This window comes from Arthroderma uncinatum, assembly GCF_011692745.1.
Source record: "Arthroderma uncinatum strain CBS 119779 chromosome Unknown scaffold1, whole genome shotgun sequence".
In the NCBI taxonomy this organism is placed as follows: Eukaryota; Fungi; Ascomycota; class Eurotiomycetes; order Onygenales; family Arthrodermataceae; genus Arthroderma; species Arthroderma uncinatum.
Window position 1 is genome coordinate 6,252,804 of NW_022983863.1, and position 24,709 is coordinate 6,277,512.

The 24,709-nt window shown below is 49.2% G+C and overlaps 5 protein-coding genes across 5 annotated transcripts; all 5 read right to left on the reverse strand.

The window, feature by feature from the left end:
- Positions 1–600: 600 nt before the first annotated feature.
- Positions 601–3,055, reverse strand: GIQ15_01850 (uncharacterized protein; the record flags this gene model as incomplete). Its single annotated transcript, XM_033549267.1, has 5 exons — positions 601–647; positions 703–1,558; positions 1,631–1,669; positions 1,724–2,747; positions 2,799–3,055. 5 exons carry the CDS (start codon positions 3,053–3,055, stop codon positions 601–603), a joined length of 2,223 nt encoding a protein of 740 aa, XP_033410218.1.
- A 4,128-nt stretch (positions 3,056–7,183) lies between these two features.
- On the reverse strand, positions 7,184–7,810 carry GIQ15_01851 (uncharacterized protein; the record flags this gene model as incomplete). Its single annotated transcript, XM_033549268.1, has 1 exon — positions 7,184–7,810. The coding sequence occupies one exon, from the start codon at positions 7,808–7,810 to the stop codon at positions 7,184–7,186; it is 627 nt and encodes a 208-aa protein (XP_033410219.1).
- A 4,139-nt stretch (positions 7,811–11,949) lies between these two features.
- On the reverse strand, positions 11,950–14,904 carry GIQ15_01852 (beta-1,3-glucanase; the record flags this gene model as incomplete). Its single annotated transcript, XM_033549269.1, has 4 exons — positions 11,950–12,370; positions 12,433–13,445; positions 13,504–13,619; positions 13,836–14,904. 4 exons carry the CDS (start codon positions 14,902–14,904, stop codon positions 11,950–11,952), a joined length of 2,619 nt encoding a protein of 872 aa, XP_033410220.1.
- Positions 14,905–16,128: 1,224 nt separating this feature from the next.
- GIQ15_01853 (Serine/threonine/dual specificity protein kinase, catalytic domain) lies at positions 16,129–18,202 on the reverse strand (the record flags this gene model as incomplete). The annotated part of the gene is made up of 5 exons (XM_033549270.1): positions 16,129–17,463; positions 17,521–17,725; positions 17,793–17,904; positions 17,964–18,086; positions 18,160–18,202. The coding sequence occupies 5 exons, from the start codon at positions 18,200–18,202 to the stop codon at positions 16,129–16,131; spliced, it is 1,818 nt and encodes a 605-aa protein (XP_033410221.1).
- A 2,957-nt stretch (positions 18,203–21,159) lies between these two features.
- GIQ15_01854 (ATP-dependent helicase RIS1) lies at positions 21,160–24,389 on the reverse strand (the record flags this gene model as incomplete). Its single annotated transcript, XM_033549271.1, has 3 exons — positions 21,160–21,582; positions 21,651–23,597; positions 23,727–24,389. The coding sequence occupies 3 exons, from the start codon at positions 24,387–24,389 to the stop codon at positions 21,160–21,162; spliced, it is 3,033 nt and encodes a 1,010-aa protein (XP_033410222.1).
- Positions 24,390–24,709: the final 320 nt, after the last annotated feature.

Below are 24,709 nucleotides of genomic sequence, written 5' to 3' on the forward strand. Positions count from 1 at the left end.
GTGTTGTTTCTAGAGGCAAGGAGGAGGAAATAGAACCCATGCGATTTTGGTTGACTGGATATCGAGACGGAGAACCGGGTTGGAAACCGGATACGCGCAGGCCACAGAAAGTGTACAAGAAGATGCTACCAAGGGGATATTTGAAAAAGTGTGGTGGCATTGATCCGCTACGGGCATCGAATGTTGCAGTATACTCTCTTCTAGGAGGGAAGATAAAGAAGACGGGCGAGACCGGGCGTTGTAACGATAAACAGATGTGTATATTATTGACATTACTCCTTTATTTCTTCACGTACAAAGGGCAGTGAAGGTGTTGAGGTTACGACCAAGGCGGGCCTTTTCAAACATTACTCCAACTTCTTTCCTTTCCTAATACTACCTTAGGGAACTTGAACACTCGTCTGGATGATAGAGTTTACAGGGAGCGAATGAGACTGGCAAAGTATTGGCCATGTATAGGCCCGATATCATAATTAAAAGTACGTTTCACGTTTCCGTTTAAGTATAGATAAATATTTTCTACTAGCCCATAATTTCTCTTGTAAACATATCAATAGAGATGCAGAAGTTCTCGTGTAAATGATTGTCACCCGGCTACCGTCATTGGAAGACATGTTTTTGGCCAAATCTGTTGTTAAACGTGTCTTCTGTTCGACAATTAGCATCTTCGCGCATAAGATAAGCCGTCATGGCCCCTCGTACCTCTGCGTCTCTTCCTGCTTTGAACACTAGACTGTGTCATAAACGTATCCACGGATTGATTGACGGTCCACGTCGTGTCTTGTTGACTTGTGATCACCGACAGTGATGGGCTTGGGGTTGGCTGGGGGTCGAAAAACCTGGAAGAAACGCGGGACTGGCGCCTCGGGGCTGTGGCAGCAATACTCGAACGTTTCCTTTTTGTATCTCTAGATGGGGTATGGAATTGTGCCGTGCGTTTGACAGATGAAGCAGTCACCGGCTGCGTTTCTTTCAAGATCCCTTTCAGCGTAGCCTCTCCTTTCTCCTTTTTGACTGGTCCGTCATTTGAGTTACTAGGGGTGTTGATGGACTCGGCTGGAGCCTCAGATCCACGATCCTGTTTACCAGCTTTGAGTCTGTTATTTTCCTCTTGGATGGTGACATTCTCGGCCTTGACATCTGCGTTCTCCTTTTGGATAGCCGTGTTCTCAGCCTTAATAACCGCATTCTCTTTTTGGATAGCCGTATTCTCGGCTTTAATGGCACCATTCTCCTTCAGGATAGCTGTATGTTCCAGCTCCAACGCCGCCTTTTCCTTCTTGATGGCCGTAATTTCCTGCTCCAAAGCTGCATTATCTTTTTGGATAGTTGCTTTCTCTGCGTTAATGGTCACATTATCCGCAAGGATAGCTGCATTCTCCTGCTTCAAAGCTGAATTCTCTTTCTGGATACCCACGAGCTGCTCTTGGATATTTTTCTCCTCTGTTGTATGTAGATCCCGATGCTCTCGCAGGGCTAAAACCGCTTTCTCATGGGCAGATGCCACTGCTTCGTGTTCCTTCTCCGCTATATCGAGTTTCTTCTTGTAGGTGTCAAGCTCGAATATTTGTCAGTACCAATGGCTATTATTCAAAGAAGGAAAACGGAGGAAAGAAAGGATAGAGCATACCGTGACCAATAGGCTGGCATTATTTGCGCTGATTTCAGCCTGTAGCACCTGTTAGAATAGAACGAAGGATAAGGTGTCCCTCCATATACTTACCAAGTTAGCTTGCGCCGCCTCTAGCTCCTTCTTCACCTTAACGACATTCCCTTCAGCTGACTGCTTCTCTCGCATGAGCGTATGCTTTTCTTGCTCGAACCTAGCGCGGTCTTGGTCCTTGGACATCAAGCTGGCTCTGGAGAGTTCTTCTCTAATTCTTTTTTCCATCTCCTTAGAGCTCAGCTCAAGCGTTAACCTTTCCGAGTCAGCTCTACAGGCCTGGGCCTTAGCGTCTTCCATGGCTCGGTTCATTTCCTCCAAGGTCCGCTCCATATCTTTCAGCTTAGATTCTTTCGATTGCAAAAGGACGTTGAGGGCATCTTCTTCTGCGGTAAACTGGTGGATGACGCCGGTTAGTTGCGCTTTATATTGGCTTATATTTTTCCCTATCCCCTTTGAGCTCTCGGTAAGATAGTTGAGGCTATCGTGAATTTGGTCCCTCTCGACGTTTAGTGAGACTTGCTCCTTTCGAATCAACCGGCAATTCCTGAGAAGCCTCTCCTGGTGATCAGCAATCCCAGCCATTAGTCCCCGTATCTTCCCAAACTTTGTCTTCCAACGCTCCACTGCCTGGTTCTGGGCGGCTTTCCCCACTTGTTGCTCTCTGTATTTTTCCTCCAATTCGTGAAATTGGAGCTTGAGAAGCTTATTATTCCTATCTGCTTCATGAAGACTTGCCTTCAACTCATCCCTCAGCTTGGATGCAGCGGCCTCGGCCTCTTCCCTTTTCTTCAGCCTGTGCATTAGCAACTTGAACAAGTCAACTTCAGTGGGCTGCAGGGTATCAACAGGGAGGGTATCTTCGGTATTCTTAGGTGCAATGGCAGAAAGGTTATCCTCAGTAGGCTGCGGTGGTTCCAGGACTGATTCTCTGGATATCTCTATCTCTGGGAGAATGGAAGTGGTTCTGGCTCGTTCTGGTGACTTGGTTTTCTCTCTGTCCTCGTGGCTGATATCCTCTTCCACGGCTGTTTCATCTCGGGGCATCACATCTGGCAGTTGCACCGCCTCTTTATCCTCTTGGCTAGACAAACGTCAGTATACAAGCCAGTCGGCATGGAAGGGAGCTCTATACCTAGAAGGCTGGTTTGTCGTCCTCTCCGTGGCTGTTTGAGCACATCTGGCCTGCGGATGGGATGTGAAGGCTCTCCTCGGAAGGGTAGGCCTTGCAAAATGAAATCCAGGATTATGCTCGCCGGAGCTAGGTGGTCTCGCAACAAAGGAAACGCGGCTATCCTTGACTAGAGCTGTCGGCATCTCAATGGTGCACTCTTTGAGTATCTTCTTTGAGGCAGGAGAGAGCCCATCGTCGTGCGTAGTGGCGTCAGCCATGGTGCTTGGGGTTAATGTCTATGAGATGTAGTCGAGAGGGACGAGGTCGATGTTTTCTAGATCCGGGAGTCACGGGGGTGGGGGCAACCACTTCGCTTCTCCTGTCCATCGGCGATAGATGTATAAACAGGCCACGGTGAGATGGTATGGAAGCTCATTTTGACAAAGCCTGGAGAGAATACCGAGTCTGGGTGCGACATGGTAAATCTCCGGGGTATCTAGCTAGTAGAAAATGGGTATAGGATATAGGTCTCCTGAAGAAACAACACTGAGGTTCTCATTAAAACTCCCTTGAAGACCGTTATGTCAGATAAGGCAGCTTGTCCTTGCAACTAATTCAGCTCCTCGGCTTACCGTCGTACTTGATTTCACCATTCTGCAAAACGGCCACGTCTTCTGTTTGCTCGTAAATTGTTACTTTTATAGCTGAAGTTTTGCTGGAAGAGCCACTGTCACGTGAGAACAGCCTCCTTTTTCTCTTCAACTTCTCAACAAACAACCACCTCCAGGGACGATAACCACCACGATCACTACTTCAGTAAGCATCAAGCTCGAAGCCCCACAGGATATTTGCACAGCATGCCAGGATTGCCTATGCTTCCGTCCTCCGGTACGGCTCGCTGCCACCATCATCCGGTGAAACCGCGGGAACGCAGGCATCGTGTCCCATGGGTCTAACACTACACCGGAATATGGTTCTTCATCATTAGCCCTCGATGCAGTGGGTTTGGCTTGCCTGCTCGTGAGATCATAATGGTAAGTTATTGATGCTCGTTCAAGCACAGGGACCGCTTCAAAGAACTTCAGGAACCCCTAAGTTTTATATAGCGACCTGGCAAAGGAAGCCAGCCATTAACTTCAGTTTTGGGAAACCAACTAATGACGTCAACTACTTGACCATACCCGTGGGATGCCTATCATATCCATGGAATGAACATATTATTTTACTCGTCATAGCTCTCGTCGGCTGGCTATAAATTGCAGATATTCCACAATTCTCCAGGATTTGTTTCTTTCTCCAACCGGAAAAATATTTGGCTCCCCACGTCTTCCATTTTATATTACGCGCAAACTACGTTTCAGCAATTATCAGCTTGAATCAAAGCCTCGGAATTATACACAATATTTTTTTTTTTTTTTTTTGAGGAACGAGCCTTGAGTACGTCATCGCCATGCATGAGGGTAACATAAAGGTGGCATCGGTTCTTTGCGGCCTCGTTGGAGCCTTTATTCTAGTAGCCACCTATGTTATAAAAATGGGCTTGATTCATCTGCCACAGAAGGGCGAAGATGCCACCATGGCGTGGTTTAATCTTGTCAAACGCAAGGTCGCGTACCTGCTCTGGCCCTGGTACTATCGACCTGTCGACAAACCTCTGCCCCTAGAGGATCGATCCCCAATATACTCTCTTAATGATGACGCAGTGAACTGCATTGTTTCTACGCTTCCTCCTGTCGATGCTGCTGCATTTACGCTCAGTTGCAAGGCCATCTGGCAGGCTGCTGGAGGCCAAAATATCCTCTACAAGCTATATGATTCGCCTAAGGGTCGGATAAACCTTCTGGAGAGATTAGAGGTTGAATTTCCCAAGCATGTTCTCTGCTATCGTTGCGAGAAATTCCACCGTCGATGCAGACTACCGCCCAAGCTGAGGCCATACGGGTGTGATACAGAAAGTGGAATTCACTTCTTAGGATCCTCTAAATGGCCAAGGAAGCCGCATTTAACATATAGGCAGGCTAAAGAGGTTATGAACCATTATCGATTCGGTCCTACTCATGGGCGGTGTGCGGCCAAGGTTATATATAACCATACTTTCACCTCATCGACGTACGAGATTGACATTGGCTGGAATTTTGATATCAAGCTCATTCGTAACGACTTGGTGCTAAAGCAAGATACATGGATTGTATACAAGATTAATCGGTCCACAAGTACAGCGCTGTGGAAATGCACCAAGCGGAGCAATCATATATTCCCCAAAATCAATGGGTACGGGGACAAATTGCAAGTATTCGACGGATTGCATGTATGCTACCGGTGTCCTTATTCTTCATCGGAGAGAGAACTTAGTGTCTCTTATTTAAAACATATGCCCGGCCACGCCCTAATGCGCAGTACGCTATGGGAAAATCTTGGAGCTTGCCAAAATTTAGATTCGAGTCTATGGAACCATGCAACCTGGTCCTCTCCCTGCACATTCGAGCCTTCTGCCATACTGCCTGATGAATTGAAATACCGACAGCATTTCGAGACCGAACCGTCGCTTCACAAATTGTTGACGTAGTCAGGATGAATTATCGTTTCTTATTGTTATTTCAATACTCGACGTGAACGTTTAATGTCAGTATTCAACTTTCACTTCCAAATAAATCATGTAAAATAAAGAATTATGAGGGTTCCCTATTCCGCAATTCCTTATCAACGCTTCTATAAATGCCACATATTTTATCCCTTGTTCCAAGGGCAAATCCAAGTATCTAAGAAGGTTGATTGGCCGCCTCTGGGATATGAGTTAGAATTATCCAAGACAGGCAGCAATATAGCCAAACGAGTCATTTTGAACCTCCTACTCAACAACCCCTTTCACCACCCGTGAGCAAAAGGACGTCTCCCTCTCAGCCCAAGGTCCTTAACTTTATCACTGGAAACATAAACAAACTGGCCAAAGCCAAAGCAATACTGGGCGATTCGGTCAGGCTCACTAACCAATCCGTGGACGTTCCGGAAATCCAGGGCTTGTTGGAAGAGATCGCGCGGGACAAATGCCAGAAAGCAGCCATCGCGGTCTGAACTGATTGTCTCTAGTAATAGATAGTGTAATGTATGCATGAGGTCTAAATAAACCATGCTGTCTAGGTTGGCGACCCCGTCCTGACAGAGGATAGTGCATTGGAGTTTGATGCATTAGGTGGTTTACCAGGGCCATACATGTGCGTCGAGCTAGCATCACATTGGAGTGATGTTCAAGTGCTTACCTTGTGATTTCTCAATACACCAGAAGACAGTTCTATACTAATCTAGGAAATGACGGGTTATACAACTTGTTGGCGGCATATGAGAACAAGTGTGCTAGGGCTGTTTGTACGTATGCGTTCTCCGCTGGCCCTGGCGCGGAGCCTCTCCTTTTCCAGGGCTGTACAGAAGGGTTGATTGTGCCTAAGGGAGGTGAAGGCGGTTTTGGTTAGTCCCGCGCATTTTGGATGGAGATGAACCTTTTGAAAAGAAGCTGAGATGTGCTGTAACTTTTAGCATTTGATCCAATCTTTGAGTATCAGGGCCGCACATACGCTGAAATGAGCTTTGAAGAGAAGGTAAGCCTACAAAAAGATTCTCAGCTATGTCATTATAGACACGGCCCTTTTTATTCTAACATGAGTAGAACAAGATATCTGAGCGATTCAGGGCATTAGAAAAACTAAAGGCATGGCTCAGAGAGAGCAAGATTTAGTCCTATTATCATTGGCGCAAGGTAGTTAATGGGCCTGATTATAAGTGGGACACTAGAGAAGAAATGGATAAGATGGAAGCGGAGAGTGCGCATAAATTTGGTTTCTTTTTATTTAATAAGAAAAGGATAGTATACACTGTAGCAACCATAGCGAGAATCAGATTCTAGTACATAGTAATACTCGATACATACGCACAAAAAAAAAAAAAAAAAAAAAAAGCCCCCGCGAGAGAGCTCTATTATACATCCTCCGTTCTGTTAACAACCGGATAACTATAAGAGCACGCGGGAAAGGGCATCCCCCACTCTCACATTTGCCATCCCTGTGACTATCTCCTGAAATAGATGAAAATAGAACGGGAGTAAGCCAGTCACAGGTGGGGCTTGTGGCCGTATTTAGTGCCACCTTAGGCTTGTAAACAAATGTACTCTGGGGCGTGAAGTGATAGTGCACTATGGGGCGTGCTGAGGGCACCACGAAGCCGTATATCGGATCCTCTGTAAAGTTCCGTCCTCTTGGTTGGCGGGACAGTGACTGCATTGGGGTGTCCTGAGGGCGAATCCTCCGCTGGATTTCGCCTAGAATCGACTAAGTTGATTGGTCTGTTGATGTGCTTTGCTGGTTCGCTAGCGGGTTATTTTTATTCTCGCCCGCTTGGTTCTTGAGCGTTGCCCTTCATAGTAGATAGGTGGATGGAACTCTGACTCCCGGGGTGGAGGTGGAGTGGTATGTACGGGTAACGAGTTGGTTTCGGTCTTCGCTGGGGTAGAGAGTGCCGCGGCGAGTGAAGGAGAGGTCGTCGTGAGATGACTCCTTAGCCTTGCGCGAGGGGTTAACCACTATAGTACGGCTGGCACGTTCGGGTAGTGAAGTAGATGGAGACACAGGACTTGGTGGTGCATTCTCCGGCCGAGAGTTGCGCGATTCATCGGAAATATTGACAACCACTGGCTGTGGCTTTTGGAGCTTTGCAAGGAGGCCGAGGTCAAGTGCTCGTAGGAGGTCGTCGATGATGGAAAACTGAGGTGGGATCTCGATTTCCTTGGGTGTAAACTCAATGTCTGCAGCGGCATAGGCTCTTCCTTCACGGCTCCGGATGCATAGGATGAAGTTGTGTGCATGGCGAATTCCGCGGTCACAGAGGCTTCCACCCCGTGAGATGGCCTCTATTGGGTTTGCGCAGACTTTGCATCGGGTAGCGTGTCCTGCATACCTGTCCATGACATGGTATTCCTGACTGAGGGGTAGGCGGCTGTGGCTAAGGATTGTTGGCCGACCTTGTGTAGGGGTGAACGAAGGCATTGTGCTGGTGTGTAAACTGATTTTGATGTTGATAGTAGCTGGCTTGATCTGACGACCGGGAGGTGATGTCAAATGAAGAGTGTATCTGATTGCTGGATGATGAGGAAAGTAATATGATATCAGGGAGGGGGATATGGCAGGCTTATTTATGCCCCAGGTCAAGGAGCAAGTAGATATGCACCCACCAGGAAGCTCAGACCCGTTTAGACTTTTGAGCTAAGCCTGCTGTAAGTATCCGCGCTGGGCAACCCTATTTACGAGATCGCAGGTGCAGCTTGCAAGCAACATTTAGGCCAATAGCTGCCCTGCGGAGTGAGGCTTAGCCAATAGTTGGAGCTCCTCATGCTGGTGCCTATTATTACTAACGATAATAGACCGAGTTTGAAAGGCGGATGCCTAAACCCTCACACCCTCACGCACCCCAAAGTGCACCCCGGGATGTGCGCAGCAGCTGGGATATGCAAGGCGGAACATTCCATTGCATGGACACTAGACTAAAAGCAGGCGCCGATGGGTGTTGCTTTTCGACTTGCTGCCATCTAGGCTGCTTACTGCCACGGATAGTTCCTCGAAGGGGGGTCATGTCATCTTTGATCGCCGCCGTGATAAGATCGGTGATGCAATCGAGTCTCTGTCCCTCTCCAAGGCGGATTTTTCCCCGAACTTTGAATATGTTGGACTGTTGTACCTCCAATATCCGTTATCGGTACGGAGTAGTAAACGTCCCTTCTGGCTTCCCCATGTCCAGTGCTCCGTATCGAGATAAAAGAAGTTGACGTCACTATCAAGACTCTACGTGAGATAGTAGATGGCACGATGACACACTGATATTCGGCTAAAGCCAGGGATTTCTCTGTCTTTCCATTTGATGCATGGAAATGTGTGTGCATTGCCCAATAACAGCCGCAGGAGTAGTCTCCTCTATTCATCAGATTGCGTCCCCCTCGTCCAGATGACCACTCATGTTTTTTAGGGTTGGTGACCAGGCAGCGCAAAATCTGCCCTTTGAGTCACTCCGTTGCAGATGCATTTCGCGAACTCGCTTATAGCCACGCCCGAGCATGAGGCTCATGGAGATTCGGATGTTTTCTTTTCGTTTAGCGTTGAAGCCACATCTCGCGATGGATGAGGCTGGTGATAGTTAGCCCAGTTGGTTACCCGAGCCCTCAGTCCCAAAGCCCATATCCACCGGGGAACAGGGAAGCAGACCTGTCAGTCCGAGTCTCAAGCCCCAGGCTCGAGCCACACGCTTGGGGAAAACGAGCAGCGAGGCTGGTGATGGCCCCCTGAGTCTGCTCCCGTCCTGCACCGCCTCTGCTCTCCAGGACTGCTCCAGCTGAGATGAGCCTGAGCTTACCGCGAACGGCATAGTGTCTCGCTCGAGCCTGATCCCTCGCTTGTTGGATGTCAGGGGCAACGCGCTCACGCTCTAACATCTTGTTCGCGCTGGGTTTCGTCCATGGCTGTGTCGAAGTTGTCGTTCCAGGTTCTATTTTGGCCTGAGACAATGATACGGTCACATGACCAGACTGCTATTTCTGGCTGTCTCTAAGCGCCAACTTCGACGTCGCCGGACAACGCTGGCCAGAGAAGACGTCGACGGGCCTCCGTCCTGCGACAGCGCTGCAGAGGGGTTCGTCTGAGCCAGCTGGACGGGTTTGGGGGTCTTCTCTGACGGTGGATTGCCCTCGCGCTTGCGCCTCGTTCTCATGGTCTCCCGTCCAGGAGCCCTTCTCTCGTGTCCAACGGATGGCCATACATCTCCCCCCGGACGAGACTATCGAGATCCGGTCATACAGGCCGTGGAATACCCATACTGCTGCTTCGATAAGGGTACGGATATGGTTTTGGAGGATTCATCTTGGACGCTTCCCTGACAAACTTCGCGTTTGCCCCCTAGTGAAAAAAAAAAAAATCTCTCTAGCTGCATGCCATGGGGAGTGGCCGTCTCGGTGTGCTGGTTTTGCAAGTCTTTGTGAAATGATGCCGACGACACTTTAAGCCTGCTTCGCTCCAGTATGGTTATGCCGTTGCAGCGTATCATCCCGTGGGACGATCTATCAATGTCTAGTTTGCTCCGCTGGTGGGATCCTGCCTTGCATTGCGGCGGCCTCCGTTCATCGCATAGGACTCGAAAGCTCGATCTACCCGTGCATGATAATTGCCACTGGGTGCCTAGACATCCATCTGATAGGTGGATAAAATCCATATTCAACGGAAAATCATGGCCTACGCCGTGTTATATCCGGCCAGGTGTGCTTGTCCTTTCCCTCCCCACCACACCATACCACCGTATCCATGCAGCCAGAATCGCCAGTGTTGAGATTTGCAATGTTAGCGCCGAGGGCCACAGGGTTCCGACGTTCAGGCATGCTCATGTGGTATTTCACTCTAGGCAACAGTGCTCAAATATGCACCTCGGCCACCGGCCCTATACCACTGCTCCTCGGTAATTTAGCCTTGAAAAGATGAACGGGTTGCGTGCAGACGTCCGTCTTTCATGGCAGCAATACCTCCGGGCTCAACCAGCTCTTGGACTTACATTTTGCTTTTTTCCTTTTGCCATCGGGGATGTGCCATTCACCTCCATGCACGATGTGACTGGGGAGGTTTAATCCCTCTCTGCCTAGAATCTTCTTAGAGACCCAATGACATCATCCAGACCATTTTTCACCAGGAAAGGCTATGCACGGCACGCCCGAGAACGATATAGACTCATATATCCTGTCATGGCATTGCAAAGCAATTTCTAAGCTGCTTGATTAACCCCTCTCGTCTTAGCTCCCCTTAATTCATTGACAACCGCAGAGGTGCTAGCGGATATGGCCGCTTATAGCAGAATTAGTGGCTCGTCGACCACATTTCATCCCCCACGCTAAACAATAACTTCATCCCTCAAGTATATTTTTGTCACATTTCGAAAGTGATTATCCAATATATGGACACCTAGATTAGTGCGGCAATACCCCCTTCTGAGTTGTGAATCCGGAATCCAGCTTCCACGCTGCATATTGCTGCGCCTACCCATTTACTAGAGTGTATGAAGCTAAGTAACCATTCAACCGGAATAACCCAATAGGGGCTACCCCGAGATACAGCGGCAGGGTGATATTACACTGACGGACTGCCTATTGAGGGGTTATCACATGGGAGTTTCAATATTCTGACCAATATTTTGTATTTCTGTGATGGGGCCCACTATCTTGATGATATCATCTCATTCCAGAGGGTAATTGGTCATTATCAGCAGTACAGCCTTGGGCTTATGCGGCGAGGTCTCTGCTACTGCGAAGTCCGTCGGGCTAATTCTGCCTTTCAACCCTGGCCCATGGGAGCTGTCAGGGTATGGCCTTAGTATTAAGAATCTCACTCTTCCTAGCCCTGGGCCGGCTAACTGTTCTGATTTTAATTTGTCATTTCGACAAGAATTTCTTTTCACAGCCACCCCCAGGAGGCAAGCAATATCCTCGTCCGGGAACTTTCCCCCGGGGCCAGTTCGGGAAATATACTAGCAATAGTTGTCTCAGAATACATTCACTGACGGCCGTGATTATTATCATTCCCATGTTCTTTCAACGTCCAGCTAATCTATCGTTCATAGCTAACAAGATACTAAGCTGGTTCTTGAGAAGACGGCCTCTATAAAAACGGAATATTGTGAGTTACCGTGGCTTATAAAAGCAGTACTAATTACACGTTTATGTTGCTTGCAGGCACCCACGCGGATAGTGGCATACATTTTGGAAGAATAGAAGTGAGAACAGAACTTTTTGAAGTCTCTTCCATCTATAACAACTAAAGGATAGTCACCTTTGGTAATCGGTTGACTGATACGCCGCTATATAACTACTAGGTACGTATAGTACATTCTTCAGTTATTGAATTAAACATCCAGTTTTATACCGTCAACTCCAGGCTAATATAATCACTCCTTTTAGGCCTCCTTTCTACACGTATAAAACATCGATATAAAGCACAACCTTGGGCAATTCCCACCCCGTTTCTCGAGGGTTATCTCTACCTGTTAAATAATACATTAAACATAAAGACATACACGTATGCTCCTATAAACCAGCCAGATGAAAACTCCAATATCCAAAACCAAAGAAGTCGAGTCGTCCAAATGTCCACAGATATGATCAATAGTTTTCAGGCAAATCGCCAAAATCAGGAATATCTCCACACTTGAACTCCGGTTCATATGCTTTACTCGGCAGAATACCTGCGGCCATCCCTTTTTTCCAACTCCACTGGGCAGCCGACTCGCTGTCCCAAGTCCAATAGAACCATCCCCAGCCCTTTTCGAATGCAAAGATCTGAGCTTCAGCATACAGCTTTAGCCATTTCTTATAGGAGTCTGAATATTGCGCTGGGTCGGCATTCGCTGCGTCGCAGGAGCATTGTTTCCCACTGGGACATGACGGGGTGAGCACTGGGTCACCACCAATGGGGTTTTTGTCCATGTTGCCAGTCCAGCGAGCTCCAACGCCGACGCTGTTGATGTAGAGGGTACAATCTGTATCGGCCTGGGACCACTCGCCACAAATAGTTGGACCCCATCTATGTAAAGTTAGCATGAGAACTGATAAAAAAAAAGTGGGCAGGATGATGGTCTAACTTACCCTGTTCCTTTCGTGTTGCTGTTGCTGATCAAATCGACCCATCCGTCACATACGAATTTCAACTTCTCCTTGTGCTTCAACTTGATTAGATCGGCGTTAAAGATAGTGTACTGGTGGGTGTCTAGCACCATGTCATGCCCCGTGCTTTGCAATATATTTGACCACTTGGATAGCTTTAAGAAACCATCTCCAAAGACAATCTTCTGCTTCATTCCGTTTCCACTCACGATATCAGCAGCCTTAGTTGTCCAGTCGATAACAGGTTCGATCTCCAACTTCAACATCATTGGCTCGTTCGCGAGGCCGTACAGAGCAATCACATTCTTATATCGAGGTTGAGCGAAGAACTTCGACAGCTGATCATGGAGATCAAGTGCTCGTTGGCCCCATTTAGCCCCATCATCGCCGTTAAGCCACTTTATCTCACCCTGACGGCCAGAGTGGTTCCATCCATTCTGGCTGCCTGGGACACCATGGAGGTCAAGGTTGACGCGCAGGCCGAATTTCCTGCAATATTCAATAGCCCGTAGAAGATATCGCCAGCCCATCTTGGCAAAATAGGGGTCACCATCGTAGGTTGTAGCTACCCAGTAGCCATAAGGAATTCGAACATGGTCAAACCCTGCATCCCTTATCTCTTTGAAGGATTGTTCGTTGATGAAGGTCGCGTAGTGCTTTTCTATAGTAGATTTGCCAGCATTGCCCAAGCGTTTGGTAAGGGTATATTCATCCACGACTTCGTCTCGCGCGGAGTATCTCTGGAAGAACGACGGTGTGATAAACGGTTCCATGGAGAGCCAGCCGCCGACATTAACGCCTCGGACGGGCTGTTTGCCGTAGGGGAACCCCTTGCTGAGGGCTGGAACATTCTTGTTTGCTTGCGCTGAGTCGTCCCAGGTTGAATTTAGGCCCATGATAGGTAGGCCGCCGACTGTCTCGTCAGTATAGGTGACGTTGAAATCAGCCGTGTCGTACCATGTAAACGGATCAAGGTGGGTGCCTTTCGCCTCGGGCTGTGATATATATTAGCGCTGTACTTAAAAGAAACCAAGGGGGCAGGGAGAAACATACTGGTATACTATCCGGACTTATCCCGTCGAGCTCACTATGTGACGGGCCAGTGGTTACAGGGCCGTCTGGGTGAGTACCGCCGTCGCCATTCTTCTTCGATACCACGACTGCGACGGCTATGATAATCACGAGCAGAGGAATACATATGCCCAATGCAACAAGGATCTTCTTCTTCTTGCTCCAATTCTTAAACCAGCCACCGCCATCACTGGTATCATCATCGTCGCCGTCGTCATAATCATCATCATCACCTCCGCCGCCTCTTCTTCCTCCACGACGTTTTTCTCCATGAGACCTCCCACCACCTCTGGTCCTTAATTCAGGACTCCTACCTTCCTCCAAGTAAGCACCAGAAACAAGTCTCCTCTTCTCCTTTTCCCTGTCCTTCTCTCTCTTCTTTTTCCTTTTCAAGTCCCCTGAGCTCTCCCACCCTTTCTCCCCATCCCTATCCTTGTTCCCGCGGACACTATCTCCAACAAATCCGCTCTCAAAGATATATCTCTTCTTTTTCTCCTTTTTCTCCTTTTTCTCCTTTTTATGTTGATTTTCTTCCTCCTTGCGGACCTTCTTCTTAGTCTCCTGGTCAGTCTTCCGGTTTAGTTGATCAAGTTGCGCAAGCGCATTAGAACTGAGTAGCACCGTTGCGCTATTCGCCGAGTCGTTGCTGGTGTGTTTCTCTCGCCTCTCACGTCGGCCTGTCGCTCCTGTACCCCGGTGTTCCCGTTCTTGACCACTGTCATGATCTCTCCTCCTCCGACCTCTTAACCGTCCGTCACCGTCTTCATCAGCTGTGCTATCCCTCCTGGGCCGGTGTCTATTATGTCCCTCACGGTCCCGTTCGCGGTCCCGTTTCTTGATAGGTGAGGTGGCGGGCGACTCTTTTGCTTTATGTCCTCCCCTGGGACTAGGGTAGTACGCATTTTTATCCCGGTCTCTTTCTCGGTCCCTTTCTCGATCCCTTTCTCGCCGTTCGACTCGTGCAGGCTTAACGTTTGGCGGCCGCGAGAACGTTGGCCGTGAATCAACGACAATCACCTCACTCTCTGACACGGGTTCGCCGTAGCTATCTTCACCGTCATGGTCCTCATGTGCTTGTGCCCGTCTGTCCCTCGACCGACGATGGTCTCTCCTCCGTCTATTCTTTCTATCATCAAACACATCATCGTCCTCGTTCGGGGTAATGACAGCATCCTCCTCGCCGTGAACACCACGGTACCCGCTTCTTCTTGTCCTACTCTCTCTCACTCTACTTTCCCGTCGCCGCGCATTAGAACGATCGTGGTCATCGTTGTTATCGTGATCGTAGCTATAATCGTAGCTGGGTTCGTCGTCATCGTCGCCTCGGTGTCTGCCGTGGTCGCGGTCTCGAGACCGATGCGGCGGACGGCGCGAGCCGCTCATGAACGGACGAGAAAATCAGACCGGCTTAAATTGACGTTTAGATGGAGTTGGTAGAATAAGTCAGAGAGAGGGCAACGGTTGTAGTTATAGCTGTCGCATAAGTCGTGGCGCGTGGAAACTTCGTGGGAATAAATTAAAGTAAAAAGAGCAGGTAGGTAGGCGATAACCTGTAACATAAACCAACTGCTCGATAAATCTGCTAGGTGTCGTTAACGTAGCTGTTGGCGGTTGCGCTCTGTACTTTGTTGTCTCCTGGCCGGTTGTTTACATGTTAGAATTCAGCATGTTTCGGGGCTTGGCACTCGATCTCGGCGGTTGCTGGTTTTGTTCCTGGATATAAACCACGGGTAGCAGGCGGAACAGGTACCCGAGCCACTGACCAGATATAAAAAGTCTTAAGGGGCGAGTATAGGAGTATAGGCAGGGAGATAGACATCCTATTGTCCAGATAGATACGACTCAACTTGAGGCTTTGGTAGAATAAGTATAGGGATGAGGGTGGAGATATTATCCATAGTATATCAGTCTCGCTATGGCTATCGCTATCGTCAGGTAGGTATGTAGGTAGAGTAAGTAACTAAGTATGTAGACACGTATGTAGGCCGCATAAAACAAACCACAGCCATGTCCATATCCATTTATCAAGGAAAAGAGGAAGCAGCATAGAGCACAAGGTAGGAAAGAAAAGAAAAGAAAAGAAAAACAAGGCCCAGCTCACAAATGCACAAGCACAGCACAAGCATTACGCATAGCATCGCAGATGAAAGGGAATCAAATCAAATAAAATGAACGCAAAGCAAAAAAAGAAAAACAGACTAATGCTCCCAATTGAATCAAGTCAAACAAAAAGAGAAAAGAAAAAGAAAAAGAAAACATCCCACGTAGATGGACAAGTACATGGATAGACAGCCTGGATGGGCAGGTGTATTAGCTCTCGAACCGAGATAGTAGGCATCAATAGAGGAGAAAACGGGAGGTATCAATGATCCAACGCCAGCGGAGCAACGCACTGCGAAGTATGGCAGAGAAGAGAAAAGAAAACGCCAACCAGTAGTCCGTCTATGGGGTAAGTGAAAAAAAAAGTAACAGAGTAGAAGAGGGAGTATTATATGTAGAAAAAAAGGGGGGAGACGAAAGGGGGAGGGGGGAGAAAGTAAGAGAACCATCGCATCGTATCCTCACGCTATTCACTGTATGCTGTGTCTAGTCGTATGCCATCCGTGATCAACCGGAAATAACAACTCGCGCGCCTTCTTTGCCCAGCACTCCACGTTCGGACGGTTTTGGGCTTCTTTCTCTCCCCTTCTTGCGGCTGAGGAATGAAAACATCCCACCTGTGCCGGTACCGGGGCCCCCGGCTGCAGTTCCGCTGTTTTGAAGGCCGTTCCCACCCATACCGCTGCAATTAGCAAGTGCATCTCCAGTGGGAGTCTGATCAGCTAATCCGGACCAACTACCTGTCTCTTCGAGGACCATCTGGACACCGCCTGATTTGCTGCGGTTGCGAGTTGCACCGCGGGCTTGTGGCTGCGATGTCGGGGCTGCGGGCGGTGGGGGAGGAGGGTACTGCGGATGGCCCTGTGTTGTCGAGTTGATGGTGTGGGAGCGGTTGGCATGGCGTTGGGAAGGTAGAGAGGGAGGGGCCGGAGGATTCTGGGTTGGTGGTGAGCGGGAGAGGGCACCGCCGCGGTCGGAGGATGGGGAGCCAGGATTGACGCTGTCATTTTGTAGGTTGCCGTGGGCATGGATATGGTCAGAGGTGTTGGACTTGTAGGACTTTTCTGTTCTGATTGACTTGTCTGTTCGGATTGATCTGTCTGTCCGGGAAGAAGAGTCCGATTGGCCCTGGGAGTCATGGTTACGGCGACGGCGTCTGTGGCTCGGCGAGGTCGTCAGTGTAAGGCAGTCTTCTGGGTTTCCGGAGGCGGCGATGGCAGCGGCTGCTGTGGTTTCGTAATTCATCGTCGTGTAGTCGAAGGGTTCAAACATGGTCTCTATGATACGGTGGAGCTCCTCTTCGCGAATTTCCTTGGCTGTGGCATCGTCCTTGAGTTCTGCTCGGGGTTTCTGACGGCGAGCGCGCGCTTCGAGTGGCGCTTCTTCAAGGAGCAGCTCTTCCAGATCATATGTTGCATCGAAGTTGGTCTTGTCGCTCGACGGGACGAAGACGGGCTCAATCTCCTTATTCTGGAGAGCTTCGAAGTCTATCTCGGCGAAGAACGGGTGGAACTGGAACGATTCGAAGCTCATGGCACCAATACGTTTAGCCGGGTCCTTTTCCAGCAAGGCACTGAGAGCGTGGAGACAGGGGACGGTAACGGCAGGGTTGGTGACGAAGTATTTTGGTTGAGAGCGCATGATGGCTTCGCTCAGGGCGTTGTGGCTACGGCCCTCAAACGGTCGTTTGTTGTATATGCATTCATAGAATGTGACACCGAGCGACCACCAATCGACATTGGATATGTATCCGCCGCCTTGGAAGACTTCTGGGGCAAGATATGCCATTGTGCCTGATCTGCTTGTGAGGGGTTTCGATGGTTTGAAGTCGGACGCGACATTCTACTTGAGAGTTAGGAGCGAGATGGCTACGTTGGGAGGTGAAGTATGCTGTCTTACAAAATCAGCGAGATGAACATGTCCTTCCGAGTCGAGCAATATGTTATCCGGCTTGACATCTCGATGTACGATGCCTTGGCCATGAATGTAGTGTAGGGCGCAGGCAAGTTCAGACATCCAGAACCGGACGGCCTCTTCTGTGAAGCATTTTCTGGATATGTGGAATCGTAGGTCACCGCCATTCATAAGGTCGACGACAAGGTATCTAACAGCTGTCAGTCAGGGGCCCGTAATGGCAAACGAAACGAAGTGTCCATGCTGTGCAGACGTACATGTATTCCATGTCTTGAAAGCTGTATCTCAAATTGCAGAGAAATGGATGATTGAGATGTTCGAGCATGCGCCGTTCGCGGATGATATTCCGCACACTCTCCGACCGGACAACTAGTTGAAGATAATAATGAGTGGTGTATCCAAGAAGGCAGGTAAAGAAGACGCCGTACCCTCATCTTTTCTGATATATTTCAACGCAAAAGTGAGACCGGTATCCTTCCGCTCGACGATGCGGACTTTTCCAAAGGCGCCTTTTCCCACCACGCGCAGTAATCTGAATTGGTTCAAGTTGACTACGCGGCCGGTCAGGAGTCAGCAAGGATGCAAAGCAAGGGACAATGGAATGGACGGTGTTGAGGACGATACCTGGATAATCTGGCGAAGACAGCTTGCCCTGAGAATTACCCATCTCAGCCGCAGCAGGCGCAGTGCGCGTTCGGTTGGATCAAGGAGTCGAACTCGCTCTGCATCGACAGTATGGCAGGTTCGAAGCAGTCAAGAGGAAGATTGTGATGGCGAGAGACGGCTAGGAGTGGTTAGTTTGGTGGCAGCGGTAGTGGGTGGCGGGCGAGTTGATGAATGGGAGACTGCACGATTGAACGAAGCAGCGATTGAGGTGAGAGCGAGAGTGAGTGAGCGAGCGTAAGGCTAGAGGCCGTTGTTAGTGCCAGTCCAGTCTGGTGGAGGTACGTATGTCCGAGAACGAACCTGAAACGAGGACGGGAGTGCGGTGGTGGTTTGGGGTGGACCGGGTCCAGGAGCAGGCGGAAGCAAGCCAACTCGTCGAGCTCCTTGCTCGTCCGTTAGTCTGGTTGTGTGTAGGGATATCTTCAATATCGATGCATGGGTGCCTGTCCGGTCCTTGAGGCTGCTGGATCTGGCGAGGCTACTGCGTGTCTGTCTGTCTGCTGTACTCTAGCTACCTATACTGTAGCCTTCGTGCGTATGCGTGTTGCGTGTGTATCGTGTGTACTCCGTATGTACTTTGTATATGTACTTTGTATATGTGTAGTGTATGTGTGTGTACTTTGTATGTGGTGGCGTGAAGTTGATATCGAGAAGTTCGACTTTCTTCAACTTTCCACGTGGAACTTCCCCTTTCGGACATGCCCTTTTTTTCTGCCATCCCTCAACCTTCTTGCCGATCGTTCCCGGTTCAGGCACCGCCCCGGGTCACATGGTTAGTCACGTTGGTATCACATGATATAGATATATGTGCCAAGACCACCAAGGCATGTTCACCGCCCTGGCCCGTCCTGCCGCTGCCCGCCGCCCTCGTGGCGCCACGTGAGTTGCTGACTAAGTGGCAGTATCTTTACCCCTTTTCATTGGAAGACATACAAGAACTACAGCAGACTACGGGTAGATAGAGACTATGACGACGATGGCGATGGAGATGGAGATGGAATGGGGATGGAATGGGGATGGAATGGAGATGGCTCGTCGCTAAATATCAGATAGTACGAAGAGGGAGATTGCTAGTTGTGGTAGCGATCTCTGGCTCTCTCCCGTCTCGCTCGCTTCCCATCCACCGAACCAGCTGCTGAACCATGGGCTTGCGGCTTCGATCGCCTTCAAACTCAGGACAAGGACGCCTATTCCGGACTAGACCCAGTTTAAGCTTACTTATAGCGCATCCCTGGTCCACGGTTTTTCGCACCCCGGTCGCCGCCGAGTGAGCCATTTCCCCATCGACCTATAGGAGGTTTCCAGAGTCCTTATACTCTTTTTTATATGAACATCTACCAGCGGACTCTTTGTCGTTGACTGCGGTGTACCCAAAGACTCGGCGAAGGGATGCGTATAAATAGCAGTGGCAGGCCAGGCTCGACGAAAAAAGTAACCGGTTGGCAGGCACTAAGAAAATTCAGGTTCGCCACCGCCAACCTTCGTCCTTCTCTGGCGCCTGGTGTCCTGTCTCGGTGTCTGCTGTCGCGGACGACGACACTCTTATCAGAGGAGACATCTTTACCTGCTCGAGTCATGTAGTCAGCGACGATATTAACTTCAATAATCGGAGATCGAGATGAGAGCAAATGTGAGGAGAAGACGGAGGAGATGGAGATGAATGCCCATCGCCTTCTTTCTTTCTATCGCGTCTCCATGCGCTCCTGCGCGACAAACGTGCATCGCAGAACTCGCCATGCCCGCAGCCTTATACTGCTGACTAACGGGCCCCTTTTGATATACGCTCATCGGCGATAACTCAGATATCTCCACGGCGATAGGGGATATATACGAGCCAGCCTCAACCTAATTCGCCCTCGTCCGCCCACCCGTCAGCTTCGCTCCTTTTCTTTGTTCACTTTCTTGCCCTTTCGTGTTTGCTTTTTTGCCTTGACTTGGTGGCCAAGAGACCTGGCCCATTCCCGTTCAGGAATGGTGAAACATGCACAACACCCTGTCGAAGGCGTTGGCTGAGCTGGAGCCTGCAGGGATGTTGGGTCTGGGACTTTATCTCCGTAGGGATACGAACAGGTGGGTTTGCTGGGTTTCTAGCGTGGCTGGCCTGGCTTCAGACGCTTGGGACGACATGTCTGCTCAGAGGGCTAGTTTAGGCGAGCAGAGCCCTGCTTCGGGCAATTCCACTGGCAGCTAGTTATAATATATACACTCAATTATCAGTCAAAACTAGCATGAGAATTGTACTCCGTATGTGTGCAAGTGCTCTGTAGGTCAGAATGAAATCCCCCTTGTGTCGAATACTGCGCTCACCGCCAGATCAGATCTTCACTCACGTAATACTTACCAATAAAATGAGAGGCTCGATCAGGAGAAGAAAGAAAAAGAAAAAGGTCAGGGAGACATGAAACGCTCCCTGCAGCTGTGTAACGTGTTCGAGACGAAAGGAATATGCGCATGCATGCATGGAAAGCTCTTGCTTGTTGTCTGCAGCGCTGGGCCACGTCGCACTACCACCCATCGTGCATAACATGCATGTAAACACCCTGGTCCAGGCAAATTGTTTGGACGGGATGGAATCTTTACACGTGGAGGCGAGGTGCTGATTCCACGTGTGGAAGGATTGTTTCTAGAAGGATGGAAGGAAGAAGCGGAGGGATATAGATATCTTTTTTCTTGGTGTACCCATGTATATCGGACTCGGCCCTAAACAAGGAGCGAAACCGCAGTGCCCATTTTTATCTATGCGCGATTAAAGCTATATGTACATCATTTCGGGCGGATTCCGTGAGGTGTACAGAGAGTTCTTTGATTAGCCATGGTGGACTGGCTAAAGACGTGCATTGATTCATAGTTGGGCGAAATGTTGTGGCACCACACAGCACGGCCTTAGTGAGGAAATATATTAATTCAATCATAGATCACATAAACGTACGTAGAAGTCATCGTCGTCTCGGCGTTAGCCTACCATCGACGGCCATAGATCGGATCCTCCCTTTTTGCACTACCGCTTGACTTGCGTTCCATCACAGGCGGAGTTGCTCGCTTCCCAAAACCTCGACCACCTCCGGCCTGGGACCCCGCTGCTGCCATCGTCGTCTCCTCCTTTGCATCTAGAAGCTTATTGCTCTTTGTCGTAAAGCTTATTTTGCCGTCATCCCACGACCGTGTTTCTGCATCGCGGCCGAAGAGCGCTAGCATATCTTTCATGGTGAGCTTGCCGGCTGCGGATTTACCTTCTATGGTAGATTTAGCCAATTCGCGCTTGCGATCTTGTAGTTCCAGTATGCGTTCTTCAACTGTCCCCTTGATCGTCAACTTGTAGACCTTGACATCCACAGTCTGATTGAGGCGGTGGACACGATCGATGGCTTGTTCTTCCACAAACTAAAGAAAACGTCATATTAGGCCACATAGTACTAAGAATAGATAGATGGAGTATGATATGTACTTACTGGGTTCCAGAACGGCTCGAGGATAACAACCCTGCTTGCGGCCGTTAGATTCAGCCCCAGTGATCCTGCACGTAAACTACACAGGAGCACTCGAGTGCCGCTCGAATTCCGCAGTCGGTTCAAACTCGCCTCTCGAAGGTCGTTTCTCATCCCACCGTCGTATCGAGCGTATCCAATACCCCCATTTTTGAGGAACGGCTCAATCTTGTCAAGCATAGAGGTGAAGACTGAAAAGACGATGAATTTGAATTCTCCGGATTCCCGTTTTAGAATTCTCATTAGGTGTCTGATTTTGGCCGATGTCTGGACATCATGAATTGCGCTAGGTGTCGAGTCAGATAATTCTTCATTATCATCATCTTCCTCTTCTTCTTCTTCATCCTCGTCAGTTGCTATTTCAGTCTCGTCCTCGTCAGTCTCTGAATCCTCAGACCCGATCCAGTCTCCACCGCCTTCTGCATCCTCACCATCAGGCCCGACAGGGGCATCCAGTGTCTCCGAGTCACGCTGTTCTTCAGGGACAATACATTCACCGTCTTCGTCCTCGTCATCACTGTCTATAACAATAGGCCGAACCCGGCGGCTTCTCGCTCGTTGAGATTCTCTCTCCGTCTTCCTATCCACATGGGTGGGAGCCTGTTTCGACTTTCTCTTCTTCTTCTTTTTCTTCTCTAACTTCTCTTTTGTTGTGTCGGATATAATGACTTGAGTTTTTAGGTCTTCTTCGCACTCGGTACAACGGGCTGAACCACCAAGGCCCTCCTCCTTGGTCAACTCAATCTGGCATACATCGCACTTCTTTGTGGCCATGCTGAGCCCGCCTAACATATCAGCTATACTGTCCATGTCGTTCTCCTTGTTCTTAGACTGGCTATCATCACCCAGCAACGCGTCTTGTTCTTTGGCAAGCTCTCCCTTAACTAGGTCTGGATGATTACATGCCTGACGGAGTCTGAGAAGCAAAACCAATGCACCAGCATAGCTCATGGTCTGGCCGCCCATCATGCGCTCCAGACTTCTGTCAGCGCGCTGTTCGAGACGTTGATAGAATGCCCATTCTTGCGAACTGAACTCGGCTTCGATCTTGATAATATCTCGCTTCATGATTTTGAACCTGGGAGATGCGGGTTTTTTCTTCCCGTCATCGTTGACTTCATTCTCGTTGGTATCTTCAGTATCTGGCTTTGCATCTAATTTTAAAACGTCCTTCGTGCGTCGTTTCATGAATGCTTTAAGGTAGACTTGTAACCGACGTAGAGCCAGCCCACCACGGCCGTTATTCATGGGACGAGTGATTTGCTCCCTCCACGCAGCAAGCTCGTCGTACGGCTTGATTTGTAAGAATCTAATCAAGCTCTGTAGTTCGTCCAGGTTATTCTGTAACGGGGTTCCGGTAAGGCACCATCTGTACAGGGACCTCAACGCATATACTGCCTGAGTAGCTTTGGCGTTTCGATTCTTAATAGTGTGGGCTTCGTCGAGTATAATGCGATACCAGTGGACGCCGAAGCAGCCACTGTTCTTCCCGTGCTCAGAGCTGAGCGTGCCGTATGTAGTAATCACGACGTCAAAGGAATCCAAGTCATCGCGGTGCTTCGTGCGTCCGGCGCCGTGGTATATACACACACTTAAACGGTGGGACCGTTCAATTTTGGATTCAATCTCGCCTTCCCACTGCTTTATTAGGGCAAGAGGTGCAACGACCAGCGTACTCTTCGAGACATTTGCGGGGATCTTAGATTTGTCTTTCTTCCCTTTACCTTTATCGAGTCCCTCTTCTTCATCTTTAGAGCTTGTGGGGGGTCGTGGATTAGTAAGTAAAAGTGCAATGGCTTGGACGGTCTTTCCAAGCCCCATATCGTCTGCAAGAATACCGCCCTTCGGTAACACGCCTCGGGTTTTCTTGAGTCCAGTCTCTTTGTCCCTCATCCAGGCAACTCCATCAATCTGGTGGGGTAGTAGTTTAACCTTCAGTCCTTCAACGGTGCCATCGTCTTCATCGTCTTCTTCTTCCTCATCATCATCTTCCTCGTCTACCTTCGGTTTTTCCCCGGCAGCTTTTTCGTCAACTTTTACCCCCATTAGTTTATCGGCCAGCTCATCCACTTGTTTATCGATCTTCTTCTTCCGCGACCGTGTCCGTGGTTTATCATCTTCATCCTCAAAGGCACCCTCTAGCAATGCCTTGATGTTCTCGTTGGCCTTCTCACTATCAACGTAGGAATACGCATCTGCTGAGCCAACAACTTCCTCGCGGAAACTGGTATTGGTACTTCCGAATCCAACATCAGGTGTAGTAAGATCCATAAAGTTTTTCAAAGTACTAGCCGCCTTGCCCATTTTGGGTGCCGAAGGTTTCGAAGTGAACAGCGGTTCAGGTGCGCGCTTCGTCGTTCGATCCGCGTTCATCGGTTTCATGATTTCAACCACACTATCGTCGTCAGATAAAGTTATAGGAGAATGTTTGTTAAACGATGACAGCTTGGTAGCCTGAAAGGGATTGATGGCCCGCTTATCCTTTTCCTTTGATGCATTGTCGTTAAGGGTTGAGCTTGGAGCGGGGCGATGATGCTCTGGACGCGGCCGATTTACTTTCGGAATCACAAAGGGATGTCGCTGATTCATATTCATAGGGCCAAGGGGCGATGGCTTTCCGAATTCTGCAGCTCTTGGAGGCTGCGGCTTCACCTCCCCTCCCATGATAGGGGGAATTTTGGGTGGTTCCCCTTCTTTAACCATTGTTTCTTCCGAAACCCGGCAGATAGGTAGCAACGGGGTATATCAAAATTGTATATCTGTCAAATTCCCTGCGTAGGCTCAAGATGTTAGATAGCTCTCTCTCTCGTTTCAGCCAATACTGTCCTACCGGAAATGTCTAGTGGTTGCTCATATTCCCAAAAAAAAAGAGCTAATTTTTGGACCAGATAGAACAATCAAGTGTCGTAAAACGAAATTGCGGGTCGGAGTGAACACACAGGTAAGAGGTTCCGAGTATCGAAGTGAAATATGGTGATTGTATGTTTGGTCGCGGGGTGAGTTATTGTCGTGATGGTTCAACG